General features: G+C 36.7%; 1 protein-coding gene across 1 annotated transcript; it reads right to left on the reverse strand.

The window, feature by feature from the left end:
- Positions 1-2062: 2062 nt before the first annotated feature.
- Positions 2063-8662, reverse strand: LOC122005262 (ultraviolet-B receptor UVR8-like). The gene is made up of 11 exons (XM_042560240.1): positions 8214-8662; positions 7466-7539; positions 7246-7330; positions 6916-7041; positions 6594-6818; positions 6207-6440; positions 5811-5854; positions 3470-3652; positions 2927-3017; positions 2534-2577; positions 2063-2462 (listed from the first exon to the last, which is right to left on the reverse strand). The coding sequence occupies exons 1-11, from the start codon at positions 8476-8478 to the stop codon at positions 2340-2342; spliced, it is 1494 nt and encodes a 497-aa protein (XP_042416174.1). The 5' UTR covers positions 8479-8662; the 3' UTR covers positions 2063-2339.
- Positions 8663-11832: the final 3170 nt, after the last annotated feature.

The raw sequence follows: 11832 nt of genomic DNA on the forward strand, positions 1-11832 counted from the left end.
TAGTTAGTTTGTATTTCCACTGCGCATACTAACGAGTGTAGGAAGCAATAGATTTGGGGGTGTCGTCTATCCAACCCCCTTTCAAGCCGGCCACCGTTCCCCTACAAGAAAGGTTTGTTAACTAAGAAAAACTGTTTATAGGCTGAAGCAGTCTCCTCGAGCTTGATATGTAAAATTAAGTTTTGCACGTAATTTGTCTCCTCGAGCTTGATTTGTCTCAATTTCATAAAATGTTATAGTGATTCTTCTCTTTTTATTAAAACTAATGATAGAGAGATCACTATAGTACTTATATACATAGATGACATAATTATTAGTATGAATTGCATTAATCAAGCTAGAAATTTCTTAATGTCTAAATTTGAAATTAAAGATTTAAGAAAATTAAAGTATTTTCTAGGTATAGAATTAGCTTATTCCCCTAAAGGGCTAGTGCTATCCCCAAAGAAAATATGTACAAGAGACAAGTAAATTGTGAGTAAAAACAACCAACAGTCCATTCTCTACGTATAATGAAGAGAACGATATGGATGAGCCTTTTGTTGACATAGAGAGGTACCAGAGATTGGTTGGCATACTCATCTACTTGACTATTACTAGGCCAGATATTGCATATGCAGTTGGCCAAATCAGCCAACATATGCACACACCTAAGATGAGCCATTGAAAGACCACTGAAAAGATCCTCAGATATCTCAAACGATCTCTAGGAAGAGGGATATGCATGAAGAATAACAAAAGCTCAGAGATTATGGCCTACTGTGATGCAAACTGAACTGGAGACGTTCAAGACAGAAAATCAACTACAGGATACTGCATGTTTGCCGGAGGAAATCTAATATCTTGGAAAAGTAAAAAAAAACAATCAATTGTGTCTAGATCAAACGCAGAGACAGAATTAGGGTAATGACAACTGCAACCAATGAAATAATTTGGTTGAAGGCTTTAGTCGAAGAGCTGGGATTTATGGTCACAACTCCTATTAAAATATATTGTGACAACCAATCAGCTATCCATATTGCTTTAAATCTGGTCTTTCATAAGCGAACCAAACACATCGAAGTCGATTGTCACTTTGTGCATCAAAAGATAGGAGACAAAACCTTAATCACTCCTTATACAAAGTCATGAGCAGCTTGCTAACATCTTCATTAAGGGGACTACAGTTAACTATATGCAAAACAACCTCATCAAATTGGGTTCCATGGATATCTATTTGCCAAACTTGAGGGAGAGTATTTAAAATAAGGAAGATAATAAATTTGTAAATTGAATATTATCCAAATCATTATTTGGTCGATCACTCCGCCATTGTTTGGTTGTAAAATCAACCTCTTTTGACTAGTTTATCAGTCATTAATTGGTTACCCTATCAACTATTAATTGCTTGATATATTTGTCATTATTTTGACTATAATACAATTAATATTTGACTGATTGATAACGGCTAAATAATAATTTCATCTTCTCCCATTTTCTTATTCTCAAACAAGAGAGGTAATCTTCCCTTCTTGTGAGAGAAATTTTTATTCCTCATTATATTATTCTCCTTGTAATATATCTTATAAATACAAGAATTACAAAATTGACGATCTCACAAAGTAAATTTTTAAGAACGATACTCCATCCCACATAATCCAAATTATTCTCCTTGGAGGTGTCGTTCGAAGGAGCTCCCTCATTAATTACGAAATATTTTAGAGGTCCCTCATTAATTACGAAATATTTTAATATGGGAAGGAGCTCTTTTAGCCGCTTTTTCGTTATTTTTTTATTTTTTATTAAATATTTTTAATTTTAATTTAAAAATAAAAACATTTAAAAAATAATTTGTGATTGATAATCTGTAAATTTAAATTTTATTTCTGATTAATAATTTATAAATTTAATTTTATTAGAATAGGAAAGTGAGAAATATATATAATACAAAATATGGGCACACTAAGATTAACATAACCACCGATTAACTCCACGAGTGTTTCTGAGCAATAATAATAATACCAACAGATGGTCCTCAATCCTAAGACATACATCGACTTGGACACATTTTTTATGCACGTTGCTAAGGAACCAGAAAAGCAAAGTTGATAGTACATATGCAACTCTTGAAGGCCGGTTTATAACCGTCACATTATTTTCATGTCTTGAAGGCCAGGATGACCTAAAGCACTAAACTGTTAATAATGTACATGATGACATTCTGGCTGCCGGGACCATACAAAGAATGGTTACATGCACAAACTTGCCTATTCTGACCGGTATATAAATATGCATATAGTTGAAAACCTACTGATTCTAACAAAATTGCCAATGATAAATCCACATCTTGGTAATGAGCCTCATGTTGGAGATTCTGCAAGGGCCAAGGTATGCCACCAACCACATAAAACGTTTTTTGGCCTATGATTTTCAAGTGGAACCAATGAGGGGGAGTTTCTGTCAATCGCATCCCCTAAACCAAGCTGAGCAAAGGAAAAAATCTTATAGTTGCAATGAAAAACACGATCAGAATTTTAGTATAAAAGATGATTACCTGGCCATATTTATTCCATCCCCAGCAAAAGACTTGCCCATCCTCTGCGACACAAATATATAGTTTGTCAGTTCGTACTCAGCAAAAGATCATCCAAGTACATGTAATTATTTTGTTTCTGAAATGGGTGAAACAAAGTTCTAAAACATGTTGAGATTAACGCAAATATAGGTTCACTTTGAAAAAGGTAAAACGTTGACATCAGATAGCGATGTCTCGAGGCGCTGGAACTGAAAATTTTTCACTAAAAGACGGTCCTAAGTCAGTGCACAGTGCATATGGACAACAGATTACCAGACACATCACTACTTAGTGAAAATACACCAGCTCTGGAGTCCGAGTTTGAACAACTAAATCTGAACTCGCGTGATCAGATGGATTCAGAATATTTACCTGTCATCATGGCACTATGGCGTGCACCACAAGAGACTACTTCAGCATTCTTGTTTTCTAGGCACGGATGATCCAATAGCTTGGGAAGAGTCTGCAACCACAAATATATCAGAGGGATAAATGTCCAAGTCACTGGAAGTTGGATCCCTGCAAAATTATCTTGAAACACCAACAGACTAATGTGTATGATTGAAGCATGAAGTTGCATGCAGGAAAACTTTTGGCAGAAAGTCTGGGGAGTGTTCAAGGTCATGAAGTAAACATGCTTGGTATTAGGTTATAATTCAAATGATTACAAATAAACCTCCATCAGTCCTTGAAAGAAATAGAGGTAATATATTTCAAGGTGAGATACTACGGATAAGTTGCTCTAAAAGAAAATGGATACAAAATAACTATTCATTCTGATTGCTTTGTCGTTTATTATATTTGTCTTTATGCTTCCTAAAAATAGCATGTTTTTCATTTATGACAAACTTACATGTCACCATTTCACAAAGGATGCACAAGAATTTATGATAGCGTGGCAATGAAAATTATAACCTCGGCTTGATCGGAACCAGTTCCTAGCTGCCCAAACTGATTTCCTCCAAAGGAGTATACAGCACCATCAATAGATGTGCATATTGTATGCCACAGGCCAGCAGCAACTCGTTGGATCTTGAGACCCAAAAGAGATGACACACATGTTGGACTCAGCTCATCATCTGTACTCCCTTGTCCGCACTGAAAAAAAAAAGATTCAAAAAAGTGAAGAAACGAAATAGATGCAGTTAGCAGTCCAGATAAAAACATAAAAACAAGACAATCTCCCATGTTAAAATGGGCATCATCTTCAATAGTAAAGTATATTTCCCTTTGTAATATATTTTTAAGACGCATATTTGTGTTATTATTCTAGAGAGTGTTAGAAGTGAGAGAGTATTAAAAGTCAGAAATTGACAGCAAAAAAATATATCCAGATTGATTAAAGGACGAGATGCATAAATAACAAAGTTATCACATTCCAAACCAACCATTTATTAGTTGGTTTACTGGCTTATCAGAAAATAAAAAAGGTAGCTTTACCCACTCGTTGTACATGCCCTATGGATGAGACTAGGGTGGTGTTTGGTTAAATGATGGGAATGACTATGAGTATGAGTTTGATAGTAAGATGGAATGAGAATGGGAATGAGAATAGAAATGAAACCCACCTAGTTATATGAGTTTGGTTGATTCCCATAAATCTAGAAATCATTCCCAAACGCACAATCCAAACACTATCTTTTACTATCATTCCATTCCCTCATTCCCAAATCCATCAACCAAACACCCCCTAGATGCTTCTCAAACTTAAAATGAGATCGTGAATAAGAAAAAAAATCAAAGAAATTATAATGTATCTATTGGGAAATAAAAGATGCATTAGAAATTAAAAAGATTAATCTATAATCTTTAGGTGCATGTTTGTTTACTCTACATTGGAGATCCCGATCACTTGAATATCTTTCTAGGTCATTTATTAAGTGTTCTAGAAATCTCCATTGTGGTGTATAAATAGGTGTCATGATATAATCTTGAGCAAGAAAAATTGTCATGCAATGGAACTAGGTCTCATGGCATATAATCTTGAGCAAGAAAATTTGTTATGCTATGAAAGTTTCCCTTCTATATTCTTCTGTAGTCCACTATTTTTCTTATAAATGCCAGACACTTCACATTATTTTTGCTCTAGCTGCTCAACTTGAATTGCCAGTGTTTCAATTGGATGCTAAATCTTCCCTTTTAAATAAAGGAATCGAATAAGAGGTATATGTTGAACAACCACATGCTATGAATGCTCTAGTTCCTGACAGATAAGACAAAACCTATGCTATCTTCCTAATATCTGATTGCGTATTTCAAGATGATTGCATTCACATGCACCAAACGCAGTGAACTGTAAGTATATAACAGTTGGTGTTATGTCATAAAAATGAACCATATAATTAACTCCAGTGCTAAGATTGATTGGAGTTTGAGGATCAAGTAGATAGGCATCAGAACAAGAAAAGAATTAAAAAAGTGTTGATGTGGATTGTGGTCATACATCCCTTCAAATTTTTCTGATAGGCATTCCAAACCTAAAGCCAATTTTGATACTTACTAATGACCACAGGAAAGTATCATAACCCATAAAATTGGCCTATCTGTTAAGGGCCTCTCTAACTTTAGCCCTCAAAATCCCATTATATAATGTACATACTCTGACGAATGAAATGGATGGTGGAAACAAATTTAGAGCAATATCTGGTTTCTTTATCATCTACAATATTCATTTTCGATATTATGATATATCCAATCACTCCTTATACCTTCAACAAAACCTAAGTGCAAAGATAACACATGCTTACTTCTTCATTTTCTCTTTGCTCAGATGTCTCTCAGACACATAAAATGAGAAGAGAATATTATTCCAAACATGGATTTCAAGTTAATGTGAAATAACAGATAGATTACTGGGACAGCCATTCAAGAATATAATTATACTATCCTCATACAATACACAAAGTTAGAAGATGGTACTTATTTCCTCACACTCCCACAACACTTCCATTTAACTTGGATTACAATGCAATCATCCAATAATTCAGGACAACAGGAACTGAAAATATGCAAGTGACAAAGCAAAAAGAATGTAATAGATTTAGAAATTTCTATATGAACAACAACTTACTGCAAAGATGCTATAATAAATAGTTCAATTACAAATAAACACATTAAACAATCAAACCTGCAGCTTCACAATATTCTCTATCACATATAGTGGGGCTTTTACAAAGTTCCTAGAAATATTTGCGAGCAAGCAGAAAAAATTTAATCAAAATTGGATTGAATTATTTTAAAATTAATTGCTTCTGACCTGGCCATAAAGCCCCCAGCCAAAAGTAAGTAGCACTCCTGTGTCTGCAAGTGCATAATACAAATTTGTTATGAAACGTAAATAGTTAAAACTATGATGAAGTAGAGTATACTAGAGGTAAGTACTGGAGCATTATTTGGTAAAGTAAGATTCCTTAAAGATCCATACATTACAATACATACCCAGAAAACTAGTTATCAATAGAACATTAAATTGTATAATAATAGAAAAGCATGTTTCTATATTGTTTAAAACTATTTTTAAAAATCAATTAATTTCTTTTAGATAGATATATTAGTTTAACTAAACTTAAAGGTAACAATTGAAAATTCAACAAAATTGGCATTGATAACAACAAAAATTGTGACAAAAAAGGAATAGGAGGTAACTACAAACCTGTAACTACAGCACTGTGTCGACCACCACAAGCAATGGTCTTCACAGAACTTCCTATGAGTTTATAAGATTGCCCATCTTGTTTCCCCTTTGTAGCAGAGGATGATCGTTCTTTACTGAAAGAAGCTGACTCTAAGCAAGGTACAGGATGAGGAGATGACACATTTCGTATGCGAGTACCCAAACCAAGTTGCCCTTCCCCTCCATAACCCCATCCCCACACTTGACCGGCATCTGAACTTTGAAGGTGTATTGCATTAGCATTAGTTACTCCTATAATCTTGAAGCATGCTACGACATAATATAAAAGCAATGAAACAAGCAGGTAATTCATTACATAGAAAAGGTGCTAACTTGATGGAATATTAAGGAAGTAAATGGGGGTACCTGATAATGCTAGCGTATGACGTCCACCAGCAGCAACAATCGAGATGCGTACTCCCACATTTAGAGTTACAAGACATGGAGGTGCTGAAAGAGCTTCATCACCTGATGATGAGCTTTCTGGTCCCACTTTAACTGAAGATATTCTTCTTCTCTTTGTATTCTCATCACCAACCTTACTATCAAAACCAGATCCCGTAGTTCTTGAACCCTGGGACCTAGGGCTCACTGTTACGATAAACCGGAACACATTTTTGAAGAATGTTAAATTAAAAAAGATGATTGTGTGTCAGAATCATTATAGGCATGGTGTCAAAATGGTCACCTTGGTCACTCAGGAATCCACCATGCCTTTCCTCTTTTTCTGAGGTCCCTCCAGAGGGCTGGTCTCTCGTTATCCTGCCAGTTGGCACACACTCTTTCCATCCCCAAGTATAAACGTCTCCTTGAGCTGGCCTAGGAAGGTAAAATTTGAGTTTCCAAAAAGTTCAATAGTTCGTACATTTGTTAGATTAGGCGTCAAGCATACATATTCATTATTCAAGGCAATAGTATATATCAGTAATTATTTACAAAGATGGTCCAGCGTCTATTTCTGTCTACTATAGACATTAAGATGCATTATGATTCATAAACTTCCAAGTGATCATAGCACCTGTGACTGCCACACAATGAGCCCACCCTGCAGCCGCCTTAACTATGGGCACCTCAGTTGGGAGGTCAAATACTTCAGGAGTTTCCTAATGAAATCAAATGTGAGCTTCATCAATCCAAAAGATCCAAATTACAACAAATAAATATTCAGAAAAAAATAATATGACGGTGGTTCAAAGCACTCAAAAAAAAAAAAAAAAATTTTAAAAATCATTAACTACCTCATGCTTCCCTGATGTAACATAACTTTGCCCCATATCATCAGTTGAACCCCATGTAAAAAGTTTGCCAGTCTCTGATGCGAGAAAATAAAAAACATTGTAGTTAACATTAAACTCTGAAGTGGCATCTGAAAAAAAAAACGTACTTAAGGAATATTACCTCGAAAATTATAAGTATTTATAGGATCTGCCTAGAACCAAAATGTCTATGAATAATTGAGGAAACAGAATCGATCAAGGTTCATAAGAACTGATAACTTCATTAATGAAAATGCATGAGCATGCTTAGCCATTCACATACCACCATTTAGTTGGTGTCTTTCATTTTGCATGAAAAAATGTCCTCCAATGACAGTTCAATTAGGCTTAGTATTTTAAAGTCTTACTTCCAGCCACCAGATATTAGATCCACTATGAACCACACAAAAAATATCTTATTTGTAAGGTTGTAGACAAAACAACCGCCAAATACTATTCTTTTTTTTCATGAGAAAACATTAAACAACACCAAAAGAGAGAGAGGCACACACACAAAAGACAGACCAGAAAACGTTGCAAAAGGCTCACTTCAGCACCCAACATTGTACTAGATTGAAGAAGGAATCCAACGGGAAAAAATGATCAAATCAAAGAAAAGAAATCGACAAACAAGAACTCATAACCAAACGATCCATTTGTTAATAGGAGAGGGAAAAAGGCACCGAAAGTGGCGAAAGGCAAACACAAGTAAAAATAAAGGTGTAAACACCTGATATGGCCATGGCGAAACCGCATCCACCGCCGCTGACGTCTCTCCAGTGATCTCCGGCTTGCAAATCCGGCATTCGGACTGGCACCGGGTGAAGCAGAGGCGACCTCTGAGGCGACACCCCTGGGAGATAACCCCACATCAGCACCGTTTTCTCCCTCCTTCTCTCCTCCTCCGCCACCTCCACCACCATCGCCTCCCTCCCGTCTTCCTCCATTTCCTCGCCTCCCCCTCCTCCTCCTCCTCCCTCCTCACCTCCATTCATCTCCCTCTGCCTAAGTCCCAACCCACAAATTCACGCCACCAAATCGATCTCCTCTCCTCCCTTTTCTCGACTTCCTTTTCACCTCTCGATCTCCTGATGTCGACCTCAAGCTCCGCTAACAAAAGAGAGCTCGACTCGGCGCAACTTCTACCAAAGACGAGAATAGAGAAAGTGACAAGGCTCAAGGGGCAACTTGCAGAGCCCTAATTCTCCACATCAATTCATGCATCACGGGAGAGCCACGTAGGACGGGAATGAGGGAGCCATGACACATGGCGCCTGCAAGGCCGTTGGATACGGTGGAGCGTTCCTGGCCACGAGTGCGGAGGAAGCTTCTGGAATTCGATGAGCCCACGCAGCGCGGAGGAGATAGCGGCCAGCGTGCTTACACGTGGCGGAGTATCACCGCGGCGGCCATCTTGGAAAGGCTATGAAATGGGGCTCGGAAGGTTCCAGAACACACTCGGGCAGTTGAGCTGGGATAGAACATTCTCGGTATGCTCGATGGCAACGTGACGGCGAATGAATGACAACGGCGTTACGAATGGGGGCATTCGCTTGTTGTCGCTCTACAGGTAGAATTGCAGAGTGAAAATTGCAAGGCATGTTGGAATAGATCGTCAGCGCCCACTGCGAGTATTCCTCTGGTATGAGCGGCACTCGTAGGATTTAAATAATTTCATACTTTCATATTTGAACTGCTTAATATGATTTACAGTCGGCCGTGTAAAGTAAAATATTCATTTATTTGTCCATATTTTATAGAATGACAAACCTTGCTCATCACACAACACGACCAAGCATCTAGTTGGCACCCAACCATTACTAATTTCCACTCCCACAACCCTAGGCCGTCCAAACACTACCGCTCTCCAGCCATCGCACCCTTGCTTAATTTACCACACGTCAGTGGTGATTAATTTGATTAATTTTTAGTCCCACGTCAACAGTTTGATGGGTTTGCAGCAACAAATGTAATAAAGAGATTCACATAAAGTCTCACGGTTCCAGTATTTTGTGTGTTTCTGCAAGAAATGATATGAATTTGTGCAGGGATTTTATAATGTTCTAGAAATGTACACTAAGTAAATGCAACATAAATAATTAATTGTAGAAGTTATTTCTTTTTTTTAAAAAAATATTGTACATTCCAATTTTACTTTAGAAATTTAAAATTCTAGTTATTTGGATGGATCTGCTATTGCCAGTCTGGGTTCCTGCCTCATAGTTGACTAGGCGCAGCCTGTAATTCTCAACATATCTCCTCCTGAATCAGCGTCCTTGGCCCATTCTCAACTAAGAGATATGTGCACTCATGTAGGAGTTGCAGGACATACAAGGTGTGAGCAATATTATTATCGCTTGCCTTTATATAAAAGACATCCAAGGAATTAAGAAAAGAAGGTGTGAGCAAGTAATCAGCGGCAAAGAAGAACATACCTCTATGAGATTTGATTTGTGAATTTTGAAGAACTTTTCGATTTGTTCATGATCGTTCTTCTGATGATAAATGAAGATCAAAATCTACTACGAGAGATCACTGTGAATTTTACAGATTTCGTATATCTGTATTTCATGCTTTAGAATCAATAATAGTATCAGAGCAAATGTTGAATGCATGATAGATCTTTCTACTTGCTATATGATCATGTTACCGTGAAAATATAAGATCTCTTATGCTTGTAAATCATGTTACTATAAACGATCTATGCAAGTTATGCCAGTAGATCTGTTCGAATGGTATGCATATGTTCATCGTCGGAGGAATCGTCGACGGAGTTTGCTTTATCGGATTCCATCGTCGCCAGGCTTGTCGCTAGCCACAATCACGATCTGCGACCATCGCCGAACCCCGAGCACAGTAGATAATAACCACGGAGTTTGTCTCCATTTTTGACCGGTGGACGATTAGGAGGTCAGTCCTCTGATTATGACCGACAGACAAAGGGGGTCGGAGGTGATGGCGACGGTGAAGAGAAAAGCAACGTGGGTGATAGTAGATAAAAATCGAAGCATTAGGTTTCATACCAAGCATTAAGTTTCGTGTATATGTTTCGGCAATGTTTTTTTTTTTGGCAATCATTAAGTTTATTATTAATACATTAAACTAAGGTTTATTAATGCATGAAAATAAACTTTTGAAACTCATGTATGTTGAAATTAATGGCAACGTCGGTAGCGTTAGTGTAAGTTTTTAATTAATGCATGTTGTAATTTGTTTAAAATGGTTTAATTAATTCATGGTTCAATTAAATTAGAAATTGAATTTTATTTTTTAATATTTCAATTAATTGGACATGGACTTAAATAATTGGGTCATTGAGACCTCGGTCTGGTTCAAACCATTGATTGGTTTAACCAGACTAGTTTGATCCAGCTAGACTGAGGTCTGGTTTAAATCATTGGTTGGTTTAACTAGATCGGGTTAGTCTTTTTAGACCCTGATTGTTAGAGTATATACTAAAAGTCTAGCTTTTGGTATAAACATTTATCTAGAAATAAGAATCACATTGGTCAAATGTCTACATTTATTATAAATGAAGTTGTTCAATCAATTTATATTGTAGATAACATGGTGTGTGGTGTCACACACAGAGGATTATGTTATCAGTACCTTATAAATTATAAACAGTAGCTCACGACCATAATGGAAAGGAACAAACCATTGGAAGGTCGTAGTGTAATTAGGTATTAGTTTATCTTAACTATATAATTACACTAGTACACTTAGAGTGTATTGAGTAGGACCATTAGAGGTCGTTTCTTTTATACTGACTTTATAAAGAAACAAAGACCTCAGTTATTATGGAAGTGTGTGCTCTTAATCCTAATATAATAACAAGCACATATATTTGATATTTATTTCTTTAATTTATCAATGGGTGAGATTTAGTTCGATGAATCAATAAGCCCGATAAGTTGGGAAATGATATCACTTATAGTGTGTGTTGTTGATTATAGAACACCCCCATGTCCTAGTGATCTAGGTTGAGAATGTCCTCAAGAGGAGCTCATAAGGATTGTCATGTTAAACCCTGCAGGTGGACTTAGTCCGACATGACGATGAAGTTGAGTGGTACTACTCTTGGAGCTAGATATTAATTAAGTGAGTTGTCAGTAACTTACTTAATTAGTGGACATTTGTTATCTTAAACACAGGGAGACTAACACACTCATAATAAGAAGGAGCCCAAAATGTAATTTGGGATTGGTGCGGTAGTTCAATAATAGTTCTTTAGTGGAATGAATTATTATTGATGAAATTAAGTTGTGTGTTCGGGGCGAACACGGGATGCTTAATTTCATCGGGAGACCAAAATCAATTCCTCCTCTCAGTCCCTATCGTAGCCTCTT

The sequence above is a fragment of the Zingiber officinale genome, chromosome 7B (assembly GCF_018446385.1).
Source record: "Zingiber officinale cultivar Zhangliang chromosome 7B, Zo_v1.1, whole genome shotgun sequence".
Classification (NCBI taxonomy): Eukaryota; Viridiplantae; Streptophyta; class Magnoliopsida; order Zingiberales; family Zingiberaceae; genus Zingiber; species Zingiber officinale.

Coding starts and splice junctions, on each gene's coding strand:
- LOC122005262 (XM_042560240.1), bottom strand. CDS start 8,478: ATGAATGGAGGTGAGGAGGGAGGAGGAGGAGGAGGGGGAGGCGAGGAA. Junction 7,331..7,465: donor TTACATCAGGGAAGCATGAG/GTAGTTAATGAT, acceptor TGATTTCATTAG/GAAACTCCTGAAGTATTTGA. Junction 5,855..6,206: donor ACACAGTGCTGTAGTTACAG/GTTTGTAGTTAC, acceptor ATGCACTTGCAG/ACACAGGAGTGCTACTTACT.